The sequence below is a fragment of the Lepeophtheirus salmonis genome, chromosome 3 (assembly GCF_016086655.4).
Source record: "Lepeophtheirus salmonis chromosome 3, UVic_Lsal_1.4, whole genome shotgun sequence".
Classification (NCBI taxonomy): Eukaryota; Metazoa; Arthropoda; class Copepoda; order Siphonostomatoida; family Caligidae; genus Lepeophtheirus; species Lepeophtheirus salmonis.
In genome coordinates this window covers 40584089-40605041 of record NC_052133.2, presented here as the reverse complement: position 1 = coordinate 40605041, position 20953 = coordinate 40584089, and the positions used below count along the sequence as shown (strand labels likewise).

At 33.8% G+C, this 20953-nt stretch overlaps 4 protein-coding genes across 8 annotated transcripts; 2 read left to right on the top strand and 2 right to left on the bottom strand.

The window, feature by feature from the left end:
* Positions 1-278: 278 nt before the first annotated feature.
* LOC121115118 (uncharacterized) lies at positions 279-1998 on the top strand. Its single transcript, XM_040709291.2, has 2 exons — positions 279-1119; positions 1183-1998. Exon 1 carries the CDS (start codon positions 279-281, stop codon positions 1098-1100), a length of 822 nt encoding a protein of 273 aa, XP_040565225.1. The 3' UTR covers positions 1101-1119; positions 1183-1998.
* On the bottom strand, positions 1931-4037 carry LOC121115116 (ferroportin). Its single transcript, XM_071887397.1, is given in 3 exon segments — positions 1931-2355; positions 2420-2853; positions 2918-4037. Coding segments are annotated over 3 exon segments (1350 nt in total). The 5' UTR covers positions 3484-4037; the 3' UTR covers positions 1931-2005.
* On the bottom strand, positions 4033-4410 carry LOC121115366 (uncharacterized). Its single transcript, XM_040709588.1, has one exon. The coding sequence runs from the start codon at positions 4408-4410 to the stop codon at positions 4033-4035; it is 378 nt and encodes a 125-aa protein (XP_040565522.1).
* Positions 4411-12585: 8175 nt separating this feature from the next.
* On the top strand, positions 12586-15587 carry LOC121115115 (ribonuclease H1). Of its 5 annotated transcripts, none has more exons than XM_040709283.2 (6): positions 12594-12797; positions 12896-13045; positions 13114-13208; positions 13259-13435; positions 13553-13938; positions 14006-14380. In XM_040709283.2, the coding sequence occupies exons 1-6, from the start codon at positions 12789-12791 to the stop codon at positions 14314-14316; spliced, it is 1128 nt and encodes a 375-aa protein (XP_040565217.1). In that variant the 5' UTR covers positions 12594-12788; the 3' UTR covers positions 14317-14380. The 5 variants fall into 5 exon arrangements, with proteins under 5 accessions (XP_040565218.1, XP_040565217.1, XP_040565219.1 ...); XM_040709282.2 differs by having other exon boundaries at positions 12657-12797; positions 13111-13208; XM_040709281.2 differs by having other exon boundaries at positions 12657-12797; positions 13108-13208.
* The last annotated feature ends 5366 nt before the right edge of the window (positions 15588-20953 follow it).

Below are 20953 nucleotides of genomic sequence, written 5' to 3'. Positions count from 1 at the left end.
ATTAAAGTCATTATAAGAAAAAAACAAAGTAAACTTTGTATGAGTTTCCATGCAACTTACAAAGTACAGACATTCTACACGGTGCTTTCTCTACTTTTCAAACAAATAACAACAATAATCGTCCTTTGTAGTAAATAAGGAAGGAATAAAGATGACAACGGGGAAATAATCAAAACTACGTCTTATTTCCGCATATATAAAGGCCCAAATTCCTAAAAATGTAAGTAATTCTCACAAGAACTACATACAAATCAAGCAATCACTTAGAAAAAGATATTATGGAAACACAATTTCATTGTGGAAGCATACTAGAAGACATCTACTATGGATACAACATGAATAGCAACAATGTTTTCCCCGATGAAGAAAACGCTCCTCGTACACGAACGCGAAAAGTCACTCTCACGGAAATTACTGATGAATTCAATGACGTTTTGGATAGTGATATCCCAGAGGAAATTAATGCAAATGATGCATTTCAAGCTCTAGATGAAGGGATAAAAGAATGGAAGAGTCGATTGGAGCAAGTCGTGACTGATGGACTGAAAAAGTTGAAGAAAAACCTCAAGGAAAAGAAATTGATGGTGAAATACATTCCAGGCGTAAATTGTGGGAAAGATGAATTAGGGATCCTTAACGAGGCTAAGCTTCAGGCTATTAGAGGCTGCGAATTGGATAATGGGAAAATTATGAGGGATATACAAAGAAGAGTGGATCGTATATTCCAAGTAGCGAATCCAAAATCTCATTTTATAGAAAGGATGGATAATAATAACATCAATCAACATAAAAAGAAATTAATTAACATTAATTGTGCAGCTGGTGGAGGATTGGACAACTTTAAGGAATTGCTTAAGAGCATTGGTAGCTTGACTGAATCATCCCCTTGGACATTGAAAAACAATACCATACCCATCTATTCGCCCAATTGTGACCTCAAAGACAAGTATGCTCTCGTCACAAGGGGGTGTACGGACGTACTACCAGCTTACAACAGATGGTTTTTCAATGACATCATCATGAATCCTATAATTCAAAGCCAAAAAAAAGATGATATCCTATCAGGAACCACCCAAAAAGTCCATGAGATCCTGCCTTAACATTAATGAGGAATTCAAGGTACTAATACATATATAACTCATATAAATCAAGTTTAGTATTTACATATGCATACCATTTCAGATCCAGCACTTTATAACAACCCAATCTTCAGCGTTGAAAAAAAAGAATATCAAGACCTAAGGCGAAACAGACAAAACAGAAGCTCAATAAAAGATATGAACTGAGAGAATTTGTAACAAAGAATGGAGTTACTAAGATATTTATATCTAAACGGAATGAACGACAAAGAAGTTTCAATAACGTTGAAGACGTATATTCTGATTGGGTAAAATTAATGGAAAAACCACATGAAGACATCGTCATTCCTCCTCCATCTCCAAAAACTTTGTTAAATGGGCCTTTCCTCTATTCTGAAATCCTCAAAAGAAACTTGATAATTCCTCCAGAAGCACCTGAAGATATTTATGAATCTTGGAGGGATGGGATATATGCAGAAGCGGTAGATAGTGACCAAAAGAAGTTGCAAAGGGGAAATGAGCCAGAAGATTACTTCCATTGCTGGAGACATAATTTTAATTATTATTTGATGGGCTATGAGTCAAAGCCTTTCATAGTCGAAAATATTTTCAAATCATGGAGAAGAAATCTTTTCGAGCCGAGAAATGCATTAAACTCACATAATTCTATGTCTGAGAATTATTTCTGGGACTGGCTAAATAATTTTCAAGTGAAAGAACCATCTAAATTTAACAGAAAAAATAGCAAGAGACAATCAAGGCGTAAAAGAACGATCCGAAAAGATATTATTGATCAAGAAATATTAGATGCAATATAAAGATAAATCAAAATACTATGTAAACACTTAATATAGTAGTATACATTTATAATATTTATTTGATATAGATATATATAATATAATAAAATATAATTTATTTATATGACTTTAGACGGGAGAACTTATTAACTTTGACAAATAAGTAAAGTAAAATGCTACAAATACAATTCCACCTAGTGAGACTGACACATAACTACAAAGTATTAACCAACCAAATGAGTCTTTTAATGGAAAACTAATTACCAATAAAAATTTCAATATATCCATTATATTATTTAGCGAGCATTGAATGCCATTAAATGATCCACGGAAATCATCTTGAACCTCTTCCTGGAAAATTTGAGAAACTGAAAGGTCCGTGATCCATAAGCCAAACCTCGCACTTATTACACCTGACAAAAAGACTCCAATGGACCAATAACTTGACTCTATGTCAGACAATAAATAAAAAGGTGAACCTGGAACCAAAGGACAGGATAATAATATTTCAAAAAATAAATGAATCATTTTTCAAAAACTTGCCTTTAATCCAAATCGAGACTACACAAGGAATAAGAGAAATTGAGAGGCATGAGAAGCCAATGATACCCGTTTTATATAACCCAAAACTTTTCCTAATCAAAGGAAAGGTTAAACTAGCTATCACACCTACAAGAGCTGAAATAGCAGTAGAAACGCCTAAAATGGTTTCACTGATTCCAAGACTAAGACAGTAAGCCCATGTTATATTGTCAAATCCCAAAACTGTGAGATAAAGTAATGCAAGTGAGAGACCCCCATACTTGAGAGGACTATTGACATAATATTTCAAAGACTGAATTTGACCCTTTTTCGAATCTTTGTTTGAGGTATCTTTATTAGACAGATTCTTAAAGTCATTGTACACAAACCAATAAAGAATGAATTCAATGAGAAAGGAGATAATGTTCCATAATCCAATGGACAATGCAGTTATCCTATACATTTGATAGAGATAATTATCAAAGCAATCTTTTATAATTCTGTATAAAATATTCAAACCTATTTGATGTATATTCAAATAAGAGACCCGCTCCAAGTGGAGATAAAATCAGACACAATAGATCAATGGTCCGAAATATGGAATTAAGTTTAGCCAGTAGCTCAGAATTTCCACTGGCAATAACGATAATCCAGTCTTTTTCTAGCAAAATGTTTGAACCTTGGGATGCAAGATTTGATATGGACGCAATGAAAATGATGAGGTAGGGTAGATACTCCCAAGTCAATTCAGACGCTATCAAGGCGCAGGCAATGAGAGTACTCAAGTTCTAATTACATACAAGATCAAGATAATAAAAAAAAACTAAACAAAAATATGAATTATAAGATGATACCTGTACAAACAATAGAGATAAGGCGGCAGGAAAGCGTTTACTTCCATCAATCCAATGACCAAGGGTTGTACCAAAGAGGACGACAGTAAGACAAAGAGTGAACCCATAGAGACCAACAAGACGGTAGTGGCTTTCATCAAATTTAGCCATGAAAACGCCAGCTCCGAATGTCCAAAGTCTGTCGCCCCATGCTGATGAAGCTCTTAATGCAAGTAGCTTAGAATATTTCATGATCAACAATTCATACTCAAAAATAATTAAACTCTCTTTCAAACAAGAAAATGGACTAGGAATAATAGGGACACTAGATATTACTAATGAGTAATGACTGTTATCGAAATAAAATGAGAACAAACAAATAATGAACTGATAAATGAGAAAATGGATTCAACTTCAATCGACTTCCTCTCATGGGATCTGTCTTTGTTTTGAGACATGTCAACTATACATAGGATTAGATTAATAAAATATCGTACATAAGGAAGAGGTTAAGAAAATCCTCGTACTACGAAAGAAAGAAACAGTAGTACTAGTAGTAATTGATGTAGAAAGCCAAAACAAAGAAAAACAAGGTAACGTCAAATATTTGTTTTCTCTCTTTCGACTCTCATATCCAAGATGAAATATCAAAATAGGCATAAAAGTAACTGACATGTAATCTTTCATTTATTGAGGTACAACAAGGTACAATGATAAATGTTGGTGAAGGCAATGGAAATGATACGAGAAGAAAAACAACAAATTATAACATATAAATATACACGCGCACAGGAATGTTCCTTATTCCCCGGCCACTTTGTCCATATCTTCTTGAAGTTGTTTCTCAAAGAGTTTTTTAAAGTCAATAAATCCTTGTTTCGTTTTTCCAAAGGAATTGGGTCCACTGGAGGTCACTGTTTCTCGCCCAACGTTCCTCATTCGCATACGAGCTTCAGCAGGCATTTCCTCTTCGTCAGAGGAAGAAGAAGCAAAGACGGAGGCAGCCGGTGGGAGAGAGTCTTTCTCTTCTTTCTTTTTGAGCTTAATGGGTCCCAGTCCGCCGCCGCCCACTGTCCCATTCGGATCCTCTTTCTTCTTCCCTTCCTCTTTCACGGGATCACTCGACTTGCGTTTCAGGCAAATACTCATTTTCATGCTCTTCTTCAGCGTCTCCGACATCACGATCTGGAGTCCGGGTGGATGAGGATGGACTGGGATGGAGGAGGATGATGATGATGGATTAGGAGGACTTTTTTAAATACACTTTAAAATTGGTCTGACATTTTAACTGTAAAATACACCTGGAGAATCTTTAAAAACTTCGAGTCAAAATTCAAGTCCCCCCCTTCCTTCCTTCCCCCAAACATAGCATTAGCGGCTTAGCCCCTCAAACCCATGTGCGCGTGTACTAAGCAAGCGTAGACTACTTACCCCTCACTAACGGCATTCCTAGGAGACATTCCACGCTACGGATACAAGGGGGTCTTCGGGCAGGAATTCGTCCAACTCCAACTACGACACCACTTCCAATCCGACAATAATCCAAGGATCACAGCTCCCGTACTTAGTACTTAAATACAAAAAATTAAATTTTTTTTTTTCTTCTCTTTAATTAAATTCTTCTCTTCTCTTTTTTCCTCTTTTCTTCTTCTCTGAATTCTCTCTCTCTTTATTCTCCCCCCCATTCAGCAGCTCCGTTCGCATCATCACCATGCACCACTATCCGCGTATTATCAGGAGAATTTTCTCTCTTTTTTTTTTGCCCCCCTTTCTCACATAGAACAGCAACGTCAACACAGAACAGCTTGCTCAATTCTTCTACTTTATTCCAAAAAAATATGACTCCTACAAGTACGTACAATTTTAAATTATATATATACTCTCTCTCTCTTTCTGTTTGTCTTTTTTTTCTCTCTCTAAACAAATTTATTTGCAGCAAAAATACAAATCCTTTACTACTTCTATCTCTCTGTCTTTTTATACCTCCTTTTCTCTATATTCCATTTGATTAGGGATAGATTGATATATATCCAACACCGATTTTAACAAGTGTTTTTCAAACACCTACTAATATTATTACTCAATTATTAGTATGTAGATACATATTATTATATAATTAGACAAATAAACAAATATTTTACTCACATTATATGGTCATGTAATTTCATATTATACCTGAAAAACGAACCCCTCTCAAATAATGTACGGAAATATAATATACAACAGCCATACATTTTTCTTGTTCTCTGCTATTCTATCTCGTATCAAAACTATGATGTACATTTAACATCATTATGAGGAAGTTTCCATTATTTATTGAAACTAGCATGTCAAATCATGTAGAACTACGTGGAGCATGGAGGAACATCAAAGCACTGCTGTGATGTTGGGGATAAATATTATAAATTATAATGTACGGAGCTAAGGTTATAAATTATAATATAATACTTAACATAGAGGAAAAATAATTAATTATATCGTACAAAGGTTCAATCAGAATGAAATTATATTTTTTTCCCAAGCATTTAAAGAAACTTTAAATGCACTCATTATCTTATTTAGGATGTCAAGTTCATTTATTTAAAATATATAATTGAGTTATTCGTATAAAATTTACAATTACATAATATTAGAAAAAATGTCAGATATTTCTTTGTTTCTTCATAAACATTCATATTTCATTTTGGCTTAATAATCATAAATTTGAATATATATTTGAAGGAAAATTATTCATTTTATAATCATTAGTCAATATAATTAACTATCTAATCTATAGACTTACCAGATTTGAGGTAATTGACATTATTTTATACATAAATATTTCCTTAAAAATTCTACTTTTGAAAAGACATTTAAACCTTCAAAAGTTTTTCTAAGGAAAAATATATTTTATTATGGTAATGGTTCTTAAACTATAGTGTACAAAATTTATATATTTTTAAAGAAATGTCTACTAAATAAAAAGTCATTAAAATACTGCATTCTGTTAAAAATATCAACGCAATTTTTCAAAAAAATCATAAATGTCACCTGCACAATAAAGAAAAGGCTTCTGTATTTTGTCATTGCTCACGATCAAATCGGCTCTGCATATGTCTCGTATTTTGACGTAAAAAATAAGGGTGCACAATTATTTAATAAAAAAGTCTAGTACACTTATGCTTGATTTAGAACTCATCCTCAGTAAAACATAAATAGATTCTTATCCCTATACTGTTAGGGCGTATATAGGGCCCACTTTTAGGTGAACAATTCAAATATGGAAACAATATATTTTGTTATCAATATGTAAATATCGTTTACAACTTGGGGTTTTTGTACATGTGTAATTTATACAAATATGTTGTCCAAGTTGCAATTTCTACTTCACATAAAGTTAAATTTAATTTAGGGCGAACATATTTTGATTTCCAAAAAGAGTAGATGTTTTGAACTAGGGAGTAATATTTAGAAATTTTTACTGATGTCATAAATTGCATCATAGTTGAAGGAGACGCCATCTTGGGTGTTCAAAGATGATATTTTTACTACATAAAATGTACAAATTTCCCAATAAATATTGATAAAAGGTCATCAAATGGTCATAAATAAAGTCTTTACACTTGCATTGAATTCTGATTGATGCCAATGATAAAAACTGATATTATTTGAATTAAGTCAAAGTAATATGTACTGAAAATTCCTTAAAATTGCTAAATTAGTACAATTTTCTTTTGAAGAATTAGGGTAGTAGTTAAGTAGTAAACCTTTCTAATGCTTTAGAACGTAGTAGTGTTTTGTCAATCCTTATTTATTCAAGTCCACTCTTACGGACCTTGAGTCCAGTCCAAGGACTGGTCGTTAAGACTGTCGGGCATTCGGACTGTAAGTACTATAACTGATTATAGAAAGAAAAATCAAGTTAAGAGACGTCATCAAGGACCAAACACTATAAGAATTTGAACCGATATGCAGGACCATTGAATTCTTAGATAAGGAAGGGAAGCTTCAGTTGTCGAGCTACGAACTAGGAGACAAACAAAAAATAAGAGAATAGAAATAATATATAATGATTTATTAATGAATGTATTCTCATATTTTTGTGGACTGAGTGGAAAGATCCTTGTATATTGTCATTGTGGATTAAAAATTATTGGAACTGGAATTATCCATATCGATGGAACCTCTGATAGACATCAGGTCCGGTACCTGGACGGATCTGACAAAGTGAAGTCGTTATATTCTGATAACTTTTCCTCAATTATGTTTTAAGAGAACTCATTAACCTCGTGCGATACGGACTCTTCTTGGACTTGAGATTATGGTAACTTATCCTGGACTCTATACTACAATAACTCTCCAAAAAATTATGTGCTACGCGAACTTATCAATATTTACTTAGTGCCATGAGGACTCATCTAGGACTTGATTTTACTACAACTCATCCTATACTCAGCGACATAATTATTTGTCCTGATCGATTAAGAGTTGTCTATCCTTGCTCTAGATTATATTTGCTTAAATAAATACACTTTTTGCATCAGATTCGAAAATCATTTTTTATTAGAACAAATTATTTTTTTTATTGCGTTGCGTAATTGATGGACTGGTAACTCCATCAAACATGATTGACATCGACCTCATCCAGTAATTCTTGAGACATCATATATAGTCCAGTTGATGTTTGTTTAGCTGCTAAAAACGTATCCTTGGTGAGACTTGTTGCTTCGTCTCCGAGTCTTTCCCATTCATCAAGCCAACATGAGAAATCTTTTAAAAAGTGAAGCAGAGATAAAGATCTACAATATGTGAAACTTTTCCCTCCATTAACTTTCCTCTGAAGTTGGGGCATACGAAATGAGTTCGGGACAAGAAGTTGTTAAAAAAGTTCTTCATGACATCAACTGAGTCAAAAAGTAAATAGATTTTAGATTTTGGACTGTTAGGATTGAAAATATAGGGCCTAAGATTTCTATGACAAAGATCAGATGAATACATTTTTTGATTTATTGTATGGGCATCACATATTGTAGCACGAACTTTGAATCCAATTTGAGAAACGACTTGGGCAACTTGGTCAAAAACATTTTTTTTTACAGTTTCAGCATTCAATTTGGATATGGGATGTATCGCTATTTCGTTATGAGTAGAATGAAGGCTCTTAATCAGAACACAAAATATTGTCTTGGATATATGTTCACCTTCTCTAAGTCCAAAAAACGATCCAGAGAAGTACTCGACTCCTCCTGTGCAGTACGTTTCGTCAAATACAATACTAATGTTTTTCTTGTATGATTTTGAAAAGAGTTCAAACGAGTATTCATATATTTAACCGTTGTGTCCGAAAGTCCTGTTTCTAAATTAAATGATGTTGACAATTCTGAAAGTTGACGTATATTGGGAAGAGTAAGGATTTCTTTGCGGAGGTCTCTGTATAAAGCAGTTGAAAAACTTTTGCCATGCATACATCGGTATGGTGTACCTCCTCTGTGAAGGATCTTTTAAAAGGAGGGATAATTGTTCTGTCAGAAGCTAAGTTTTTTTCTTGATGTTCATCCAAATAAGGATTGAGGCTTTGGAGACGCTTAATAACTGATTCTATTTCATCTTCAACATTGGTTTCAGTTGAAATTTCAGAAACAAAAGCGGAAGTAGACAAAGAATTCAAATAGTCAATTATGTTCAATAAAATATCACACTTATTAATATTATTATTGTCAATGATGTGTTTCAGTAGTTGAAATGAAAGTTCATTGTTCCTGTAACTTAAAAATTGAAATATACATGATTATCGGCCATTTCACATGCATGAATCTTATTCATAATATTTTCTTTTTCTTTTAAGATCCGAGTGGAAGAGAGAGATGCTTTGCTCCTTACTATTTTGGCTGGCTTGGAAAAATAGGAGGGCATGTTTGGAAACTGGGTTGGTATAGCATCCTTGCTTAATATTTTTATAGAGATATCCGTACTCCGATATTTGTTCGTATCCTCAGATTGAAGTTTATAGTCGGAGGATAAAAAATGCAGATCACATAGAGCAGAATATTTTGAAGGCTCCCAATTATTATAAGAGAGAGCTTTAATCCAAAGACTTCGTCGTTCCTTATCCTTTGGAAACATATGGAAACGTCTTTTGGCGGGAGGAGGATCCTTCTTCTCAGACTTCGTTAGCCTGTAGCCACTACGACATCCAGGCGCGACACAGAGTTTTCCCATTACTTGGATGAACTTTTACCTAACAATGTCGAGCAGTCAAATTTCCTCCGTGAAGCGAAAACGAATCCTACTTGATAAGACTACTTTTGAAAGGTTGCGAGAGCCTTCTTTTCTTTATCTAAGAACTCATTGGCAGGACTAAGCTGGACGGGAATTCTCTTAAATAAGGACTGACACAAAACTAAGTAGCGGAATAATAAAGAAAAATATTTTATTCCTTCTATTTTAGTAGCTAATTTTTTTTTCACAACACGGAAATAAGATTGTGTAAAGATGTAATAGCATTTTTTATAATAGATGTTAGGGTCAGATATATAATAATAAAACTAGGCAATGGAGGTATAGATTTTTTGATAGGCACCAAGGTTTAAATCCTTTTATTTCTTGGTCCCATTTTGACATTCAATAAATAGTTGACTATTCTACTCTATATTAATGAAAAAAAAAGGTTTCCATTGATATCAACTTGGTCGTTTGACCATAGAAATATAAAAAACATATTGAATTGATTCTCATCAATAGTAAAAGAATATTTTGAGATCGGTCGGCCGTCGAAGAAAAAAAGATTGCGCCCAAAACAAACAAATCTATAGTGTTTTTTCAAAACAAATTAACTCTTAAAATCAAATAATATTGTTAATTGGGATTAATTTGCCTCCTCTTTTTAATTAAAATGCGTGTTATAGGTAAATTATCATATTATGTATGTATTCCATAAACTCCCTGTTGCACTTATTATATCCACAATTTGTAGGGTCAAAATGCATATTTGTGTGGCGTTCAATTGCACCTCCAGGACGGTAATTTTCACTCAATCTTCCAAGACTAAGGATTAACCTCATGGATTGAATGAGAATGCCATTAATTTGTTCATTCTCTTCGAACGATACCTGCAGCTTAGACTCCATCAACTCATGACCAATAAAACGTTAAAAGTATCGTGGAATCGACTTCAACCTAATTATGTAATAAGTATGTAAATTTATGTTGTATAAATTGGCAAGTATTTTTCCTTATATTTCGTAGAAAATAAATAAACCTAATTCGAAGGAGTATTTTACTATAATAATCAATTTATTAAATTGAAATATAATTTAGTCTTTCAAAATATTAATGACAATGTAAAAATTATTGATTTTTGAATTGGGCGAGATTGGTGAGAATACTTCGAAATCGGGTCCCTTGAATCTTCTCACTTTCTTGTTTTCCCAAATGATATAATTTGATCCTTGCATAACATTTAGCGATTTCTTTTATGAGGGAAAACAAATGATTTGATTCTGGAGATGAATCAAATACATGTCCATAAGAGATTGAAAGGCCTATTTTTTTTTTTTTTGGTTAAAACCAATATTTTTTACTACAGCAATATAAATATTTAAAATTAAGTTTGAGTCTCTAGGCAGTGCATAACTTGTCGAGATGAATAGTCTTTGTAAAACTTTATCGATTTCCTGACAAACATAGATTAAATCTTTTGAAAAATATTTAATGCCGTCTGAAAAAATCTTCCCCAGTCCTTTCTCTTTATTAAAGCATAATCCTTTGACTGGTTTTCATGACAATACAAAGATGCTTGACATGTATCACAGAATATTTTTTGTTCTAATTTCATAACTGCTATAAAGTAGTCAGAAATTACAACCCAGAAATAAGGTTTTTTTCTTTAAATGATTAAATAGATCTTTGATCGTTTTGATCCGCTTTTGAAGTCTTAAGGCTTTCTGCTTGAATCTCTTTTTTTCGTTTTTTAAGGTCTTTAAATTTTCTAAGAGCTGCTCATTTTCTTCAGCAAGGGTTATAATTTGAAGCCTGGCTTTTTTGTTCTCTACGCCCAGGAGATCCATTGAATTTGGCAAAGAGTACGAATGATCCGAAAGTACATTTGAAGCGTGATTATTGTCATCGTCTATATCTTCTTCGATAATGACTTCCCTTTTTTCATCAGGAGCAGATCGTTTTAATACTCTTCGATTTGACTCAATTATAATTAAGTGCTTGGGAAAATCAAAAATAGTTGGTACTGCTCCATCAACAAGACTACACTTGACTTTATGTCGAATGATTAAATCCTTCTTGAAATGTTTTGAACAAATTCTCGACCACTTAGAGGGATTCCAATTTTCTCTCCGGCAGTTAATCAACCAGCGATTTCGAAGCTCTTGATTTTTTGGAAATCTAAAAGAAAATATGTTTAAACCAATAAAGTGGTCCAATATGTAGTTAGATATGAAGAAGCGGGTAGTAAAAGGGCATGGATAGGGGGAAAAATAATTAAAACAGCATTTGTTTTTTTTAAATTGTCATATAAATATATTAATTTTACATACGTGAAAAAACTAATACATTCGTGATGTCGCCTTCCATATCTCTCCTCTAGTCCATGGTCATAAGGATTAGTATCATTCTCAGCATGCTGAAAATAATGCTGACCCTCATGATATTTAGTCCCGAAGGACTGAGAGAAGGTTGCCGTTCTGGAGGTGCAATTATAAGCCACGCAAGTAGGCATTGTAAACCTACAAATTGTAAAATAATAAGTAGTAACATATAGTTAAAGGAATATATATTTTAATAACTTACTAACGACGAGGATTACAATCCAGAAGGGATGATAAATGAATTTTAAATAACAAAGTTCATATTACTAATAGTATTGGAGAAGTACAAACGACTTGTTTGTTTTGGGCGCAATATTTTTTTCCTCAACAGATGAGCAATCTCACTTTTTTCTCCAAATCAGTACTCTATTATTTTAATATCTCTAATGTTTAGACCCCCAAAATGGCCAAAATCAAAAACGTTGACGTCACGTGATAAAAGTCTATTTATCTAATTTTTGGGTTGGAATTTGGTTAAACAAGTAACAACTTTTACACTACATGTTAATACATATTATCAGAGGCAAAAATATTTTTTATCTCTGGCTAAGCAACATATTAAATGTACATGGCAAATGTATAGCTACGCTTTTAGTAAAATACGACGTTTATACAGTAGACTTAGTTAAAGTCTACAAAAGGACTCAAGGGAGTCCCCTGAGTCATTTAATGTCTACTATTCATAGGTTAGTAGCAATATTGGAATTGTAAAAAATATATTCCCCACGTTCATTTAAAATTAAGTACTTTGACGCTAACAAGTGTCTATGACGTCATAACTCTAGTGACATCTTTTGTTATTCTATTTTACATCGTATATAATAATAAATAATTAAGTTAATATTCTTTTAAAATATTAAATAAACTTTAGTTTTTCATTGCTTGGTTGGATGTCGGTTCCTTCCTGAACCAGGAAGATAAACTCCAATTCAGATAGGGACCCCCCCCCTCTTCAGTTACTTTGAACGATATATATTAATGAATAAGGTAAGTTTTTCATAAGAAATTGATTCATGAATGTCACACGCATTGTTAACATAAAACTAAAGCCATTCTTCTAATGATAATAATTAATATTGAGGAAGGCGAATTCTTGCATTGTTAGAATATTAGAGTTAGTTTCCAATCCATTGGCATTAAGTATGGACTGCTCAGTGGAATTAGAAAGAAGTTGTACGTTGCTATCGGATTCGTTAAAGAAGTTTCACGAACATCTTCACCTTGACCTTAAACCCGTAACTCATTTTCATTCAGTCTTTCACGAAAAAACCTTTTTTATTTAATATTATTTTCAAAGAAGCAGAGCGATGAAGAACCGAATATTCTTCATGAAGTTTGCAAAAAGTCCAAAGATATGGTTCAAAAGGATTTAGTCATTCTTGGAGCTCAAAGTTTGAGGTAGACGCAACATTAAAATGAACTCTCAAATATCTGATATAATATTCCAGCTTTAATTATTGGAGTCAAAGAATAGTTGGATCATTACTCCCAAATGACTCGACTCTAAAATACTCTATTTGCCCATTGGATAAGATGTGGCAAAACGTGGAATCCATTGAGTTGATAGCGCATTCATTTGCTTATATCATCATTCTCAATAAGGAACTATTGTTTTGGCTCTCTAGGTATTTTATTTTAAAAAAATCATTATATAATTTCTCGCTCATATTTCGACAACTTTGTATTTTAAATTCATGAGTTATGAAACTATATAATGAACACACATAAAATTCAACTTTAAGTCATCCGAATGTAACAATTGGCCGTATTATTCGTTCTCCAAATAAGACCATTGGGCTTTTCATTGGCGATGGAAAGTATTTGAATAAATGTCATAGGGAGCAACTTATACATTTCCACCGTTGGAATCGAGTCATAGATGCAAATTTAGATTGTCCCAATACAACAGATAGACTTATAAAAATTACTCTTGAAAGAGTTTTGTCATACTCGAATGTGTCGGGCTCTAGTTTTAAAGTTATATCCCCAGATGAATTTGTTTCTTGGAAAAGAAATCGTTTATTAATACTTATACAAGGGCTTGAGCTGGATATTAACTCAAGAGTAGAGTTGGAGATTGACAAAGGTGCATCATCAGTTCAGACATTTAGTCGATATTCGGGACAAGGTATTCTTGCAGCATTAATTAAGTAATGATAGAAGATACATAAATATAATTATAATTAAAAATATAGTACTTGAGTTCAACATGCCGCCCATTTGTCATCCCACTTCTATTGAGCTGATTGTTGATGGAAACTCACTTGGTCGGGCCTGTATTAAAGTACGGGATCCAAATAGTGAACTTGTTTTGTTGAATTCATATCTTAATCCTCGGGAAGCTTCAGTGACGCAAAGTTTAGGTTATATTACATTGAGTGAGGCTCAAACATCCTCGTCATCCAAAATGAGAAACGCATATTATTCCGTTCCAAAATCCAATTATGATCGACCGCCATCCAGAATTAGACCTATTACAAATACAATTGACATGTATAAATTTTAATTAAATACTGATATGTTATTTTTTTTATTTATTGATGAATGTAAAATAAACTCTTAAGTCAAAAGATATTGTCGTTTTATCCTTACTTTTAGAAGTGGTATTGCTTTATGTCAACAATAGTTAATTGATTTTAATTTCATTTCCTAAGAATATTTGATTATTATAGGTTATAACTGCCATACGTAGAGCTATGGGTAAATCTAAATCGGGTGGATATTATGCAGTTGCACGTGGGCGTAACGTGGGTATATACAACTCTTGGTCAGAATGCCGTTCTTCAGTGGACGGATTTGGTGGAGCACGGTATAAAAAGTTTTACAGTAAAGCAGATGCTGAAAAATTTGTTAAGGAAGAGAGTGCTAAAGAACCGTTGACTGGAGAAACTTCGAATATATTTAGCAGTAACCAAACTTCCAAGTCAGGCCCTTATTACGCAATTGCATGTGGACATGAAGTGGGTGTATTCGATTCTTGGTCAAAATGCCGTTCTTTAGTGGACGGATTTGATAGAGCACGCTATAAAAAATTCTCGAGTCGAGAAGAAGCTGAAAAATTTGTGAAGGAAGAGGCTGCTAAAGATGCATGGACTGGAGAAAAGTCAAATAATTTAAGGAAGAACCATATGAAAATTGAAAATGAAAGTGGATTTTCAGTTGATAACACTGATTGGACTTACTCTAAAGGTTGAATTTATTTATGGAAAGTCGAATACTACAAAATATTAATATATTTTATTTTATTTGAATAGATAAGGGGTATTATATGAATGACGATGGATGGGTTAAAGTTTTCACAGATGGAGCTTGTTCTAATAATGGAGGAATAGGGGCGAGGGCAGGAATTGGTGTATTTTTTGGCATTAATAGTGGAAAGAACATTTCAGAGCCTGTCTCGAGAAATAATCAAACAAACAATAGTGCAGAAATTCAAGCTATATCTCAAGCTATCAAAAGAGTTAAGGACGATGGACTAAAGAAAATAGTCATCTATACAGATTCTAAATTTGCGATAAATTCAGTAGAAGACTGGGTGCCTAAATGGAAGAAAAATGGTTGGAAGAAATCCTGTGGAGGACATGTGATAAACAAAAATGATTTTTGTGAATTAGAGGACATAAAAGAAGGAATGACGGTTAAATTTATCCATGTTCGGGGTCATAAAGGTATTGAGGGAAACGAACATGCAGATGAGTTGGCTCGAAATGGTGCTAAATAGTGAATTTGGATTGTATTTATTCATTCTGTAACAATAAACGTATTAATTTATTTTAATGCCACTCTCAGTAAAGTTGTATATAAAGAAGAAAAAATTAGAATTGAAAAGCTCAAGTTCAAAAATAATCATTATTAATTATTTTAATGCGTATAACAATTTATATATAAAATTGTATAAATTCCAAAGACAAATTTATATTTCATCGCATTATTTTGAAATGAGTAATATGAACAGACTAGTGTCATTTTCTTAATAACCCAAACATTATTTTCCTAATTTACTTAAATATTCAATGGATAATTACGTGAATTTAATAAGGATTTGAACTATTAAGATATTATTAAATTTAGTTATAGTGTCAGAATCACCAAAAGGGCTTCACCTCGACAACTTAGAATTTGAAGAAATTTAGTATTTTTATAGATATTTACCCAAAATTAAATGAAATCAAATGATTTGCTTCCGAGATACGAAGCCAATAGGGTATGAGCTAACTTAAATAAATATATATTATCTGCTAGGTGGTGTGACAGTCTGTATCTTGTTGCTTAAAAAATGAGGCATATTCAGAAGAATTTTGACAGCCCCTTCCATATGAGAAATATACGTAAATCAAAGGCTGGGCACGTTTGGTCAAATAAATTACTGTTTTGAGATTAGAAAAGGAAAACGGTTGTTGCGTGTCCTCCTCCTTCCTTATGATTTTTTAATTCATTATTTACTAATTATTCTTGGGATAAAATCTCTCTATAATAAAGACGATAGTTAGGCGCTTACCCTACTGTAATATTGAATATAATTAATTTTATTAGTCAATTGTCTTAAAAAGTCCCCCCCCGCCTGTATTGCAAAATTAATTGGATCTGCATCTATCCATTTCCCTAGGATACTCATACATTTCCATTTGGATATCCTATCCACACGTCTTCTGATCCTCTCTTCATGTTCTGTTGAAGGGATCTCGTCTCTGTGTGCCTCACTCGGTGGATTTCATCTTTTTTAATGGAAGGATCGTATATTGAACAGATGCTCCTTCTCATTAATGTATGTGATAGTGACTTATGACCTCGTGACTCATTGCCTCTTTTTTTTAAAATACATAAATTCCTCCAAATCTTCTACAGAATAATCGTATACTGCTATAAGAACTAATGAGATCCATAAATAGACAGAATAACCGACAGAAAGAGTTCTCATCCTCTATCCAGTGCTCCTTCATTGAAAATTATTAAGTCCTCGTCTTGTTAAGTTTACTCTGCTTCGTTTTTTACTTAAAGAAAAATATTTCATTGATAAGAGTCTTTCAGCTTCTGCAGAAATAACTTATTTCAATCACAATTCCATTTATAAGGCGGAGTTTGTGATGGTCCGATGGATAATTATATAACCTGGACCCTCAATTTCTTTATTACATGTGTGCCTCTTTTGTCGTTGGAAAACGAGTGGAAGATAATGTTAGACTCTTAAAGAAAATGTGCCTCTCTTTTCTCGATAGTTTTGGATACATTGCCAATACATATTCTCTTCTGCCAATAAGTATGTTTATTTCTGTATAAAAATGTATCATTTAGTTTTGTATATGTATAATGTCACTAACTAATTTGAATATAAATTAACTCGACGTTAGAAATCTACAGTTCATCGAGTATAGACTCAGGTTCAATGCCTAATAATCTTTTATTTGTCAGTACTAATGAAAAATGGTTTTTCATCGATAGTGGATCTCAGCAGTCCATAGTTCCGAAAACATCCCATTCCAGCTATATTGACCTTCAAAGCTTGTTGCTGCCAACGGAGCTCCCGTAGAAAGGTATGGTTTGAGGAAATTATGGATCAAATTCGAGTCTGTTGGTCGGATTGTATGGGAGTTAGTTGTGGCAAACATAGAATACGGTGTTATTGGTGCCGATTTCCTTGTTCATTTCAGATTGTCTGTCGATATAGAATGTAGGATTTTACGACGTAACCATGTGCTGACAAAAATAGAAGAGCGCTGTAATATCGTCAATAAATTCTGTACCGAATATCCTACACCTCAGTCTGAGGAGGAATTCTATTCTGAGCCTTGTCATGGTGCCAAACACGAGATCTACACAACAGGGAGCCCTTGTTACTAGCGTACTCGTCGAATAACTCCAGAGAAGGAAGCTATAGTTAAGGCGGAGATATCCAAACTAATCTGAGCGGGAATTTTGCGAAGGTCAAAATAAAATTGGTCGTCTCCAAAACATTCAGTGGAAAAGCAAGACGGTAACTGGCGTATGGTAGGAGACTATAGGCAATTGAACAATCTCTCGCCCCTAGATCGATACCCAATGCCTCATATTCACGGCTTCATTCAAATATTGGAGGTTGCAAATACTTCACCACATTGGACATCACTCGTGCCAACCATCAGGTTCCTATGTCGAATGAAGACGCCAAGAAAACAGCTATTACTAAATGTGCCGGATTGTACGAGTTTACGAGGATACCCTTTGGACTCCGTAATGCCTCTAATACATTCCAATGATAGATGGATTTGTTATTTGGAAAGACGGAGTTTGTATTTGCTTACATCGATCATATAATGGTGGTTTTCGCAGTCAGAAAGATGTCATCACAATCACATCATTCAGGTTCTTCAAGTTCTGAGGGAAATTTTTCTTGCTGATAGTGAAGAGAAAAGGGAGTTTTGCTAAGCAAGGATTTAATTTTTGGGACATATCATCAGCGAAAACGGTATTCGTCCCATCCAAGAAAAACCACGATCAGATGAGAGTGATTGATCGACCCAGAAAAGGTAAATACTTGCATAAGTTAATTGGGATGGTTAATTATTATAGAAGATTTTTTCCGGATCTGGGTGCACTGTTGGGCCATTCTATAAATTGTTACCCAAGTTCAAAGGTTCCTCTGTGGAGTGGACGGAAGAAGGCAAGTCATCGTTCCTCAAATTACGGGATTTTCTTTCCAGTGTTGCTACCCTGAGGCATTATTCCCCAAGAGGGACCTTTTTCTGACTGTCGACGCGTCTGAAAAAGCTATTGGTGGAGTGCTTGAACAGCAAGATGATCGGTGCCATTTCCTCCCATTAGGTATATTTAATAAGGCTTTAAATGCAACACAGACTCTATATTCGACTTCGAGAGAGAGCTCTTCGTGGTTAGAGAGGCCCTTCGATATTTTAGAGTTTTCATTGAAGGATGTATGATTACTGTGTTTACGAACCATCGGCCCCTAGCTATTAAATCTAAGAATCCTACTTGGTCAAATAAAGTTTATCGAGATTTCTCGGAAATTTCTGAATATGTTGCTAAATTACAGCACATAAATGGTAAACATAATGTTCCAGCAGATTTCCTTTCCAGAATAAACAACATTCTAATCGACGTGGTGGATTAGGAAGAATTCTAGACGATTCAGGAGCAGGAAGGTGTACCACTGGATGAAAATCGCAAGCATCAAAATGTGAATAGATTCAAAAGAGTATGTGACATGCGCAATCCAGTCCCCCTACCAGTCGTCCCATCATCATTAGTGCTGAAAATAATTAGGAAAGTCCATAATGAGAGCCATAGAGGCGTCCAAGCCACAACAAGAAAAATCGCCTCCTGTTATTTTTGGGAAAGACTCAAGGATGACGTTAGGACTTTCGTTGCTAGTTGCAATACATGTACCAAGGCAAAAATCACGACTCATATGAACAAGAAGTCTGCGACTATGGATGTGCCTGATAAAACATTAACGTGGATTTAGTTGGTCCTTTCGCACCAGTTAATGAAATAAGGTATTTATTGACCATGATTGATAGAAGAACGCGATGGTTAGAAGTAGTGCATCTAAAAAAATATACTAGCTGCTGTCGTTGCTGAGGCATTTCAAGTGGGATGGATATCGAGATTTGGGGTACCTTCTATCATAATCTTAGATTGAGGCAGACAATTCATCTCTGACGTATGGAACTGAATGTGTAGGAAATTAAAAAATGGACAGCAAACACCCCCCTCCCCCACCTCCAGGCCAATGGATTGGTCGAAAGAGCACATAGGACTCTAAAAGAGCATTAAGATCTCGGCTTTCCGAAAATGACGAAAGTTGGATCACGGCTCTACATAGGGTATTATGGGACTTGAGGACAACTCCTCGATGTGACTCTGGAGTTACTCCCGCACAGGAGATGTATGGTGAGGATATTCGTTCGACTTCTCTCCCCGACGTATTTGAAAGAGAGATTTTAGTTAATCTTAATATCAAAGCTAATCATCACTCGGCCGTTGGAAGAGGAGTCTCTTCAGAGGAGATGAAGTTATGCGTTGCAGAAAAGGCCCTTATCATGAACGCTCATATTAGGCACCCCCTTGATATTCCATTCAAGGGACCTTTCAGAATTAAGGAAAAACGTGAAGACTACTTCTTTCTGGATAGACAAGGGAAACCTACAAGGCAATCAATTAAACGACTATAAGCTGCATACATAGCTGTTTAATTATTATTTTTTTTAAATTTATTGTGGACTTGTCTTAAGTATGATTATTTAGTGCAAAAAAATTTTTTTATATATTTTTTAGAAAACATCTATGGTTTGCAGATTTGAACAGGGAGGACAGGACTTTAGTGTTCAGCTACACGAGTTCATCTCCTTTGAGACATTGTACCTCTCAGTTTTATTCGGATACTGAGATAAAGAAGTGCTAGCCTTCAATTATCACGTTTAATTCTGGAAACATTAAATATATATATCGCCCTCGGTATATGTTAATTTGTATTAAATAATATTAATATTTAATATTATCATTCAGACAGTTTTATTATTTTACCGCAAGACTTTGTTATAAGCAAATAACAGTAAAAACAGTTATTGCTACATTATTTTTACGATTTTAGTCAAAACTCTGTTGCACAATAAATTTCAAATAGTCATATCTCCTGAGCCCCTGGTTTAATTTCAACAAGTTATTTATAAAAAGTAGAAATATATATTTAAAAGTTTTGATAATAGCTCTTTTTTAAAACCATGGCCTTGAATTTGCCCATTTTTAGCTCTGAATGTCATGTTCAATATATTATGTAAATATGGAGAAGAATAAAATGGTTATTTACAAATATTTCGATTTGAATTTCGAATATCATTTCCTGGGTCCGAATTTTCTAGTGACACCCCTAATTTTAAGTGCCTGTTACCAAATTGATGATGTATAAAAAAAGAACCGAGACCGAACCCGTTGAAATAAAAGAACTGGGACCGATAGAACCACCAAACCTCAACCAGACCCAACCTTGCAAATAACTAAAATACGAGTATAAGTATACTGTGGCACATTATAAAGTTCAAATGCCCATATATTACTCATATATGCATAATAACTATGTAATTTTAATAGATCAAAATGAAATAAGAGTATCAGGTAATAGTTGGAAATTAGAATGAACAATGCTTTAA

Bases quoted from the DNA above. Each gene is read 5' to 3' on its own strand.
- LOC121115118 (XM_040709291.2), top strand. From the start codon at position 279: ATGGAAACACAATTTCATTGTGGAAGCATACTAGAAGACATCTACTAT.
- LOC121115366 (XM_040709588.1), bottom strand. From the start codon at position 4,410: ATGTCGGAGACGCTGAAGAAGAGCATGAAAATGAGTATTTGCCTGAAA.
- LOC121115115 (XM_040709281.2), top strand. The intron at 13,209-13,258 runs GTAGACGCAACA...ATAATATTCCAG, and splicing joins CTTGGAGCTCAAAGTTTGAG to CTTTAATTATTGGAGTCAAA. The intron at 13,436-13,552 runs GTATTTTATTTT...TTCAACTTTAAG, and splicing joins CTATTGTTTTGGCTCTCTAG to TCATCCGAATGTAACAATTG.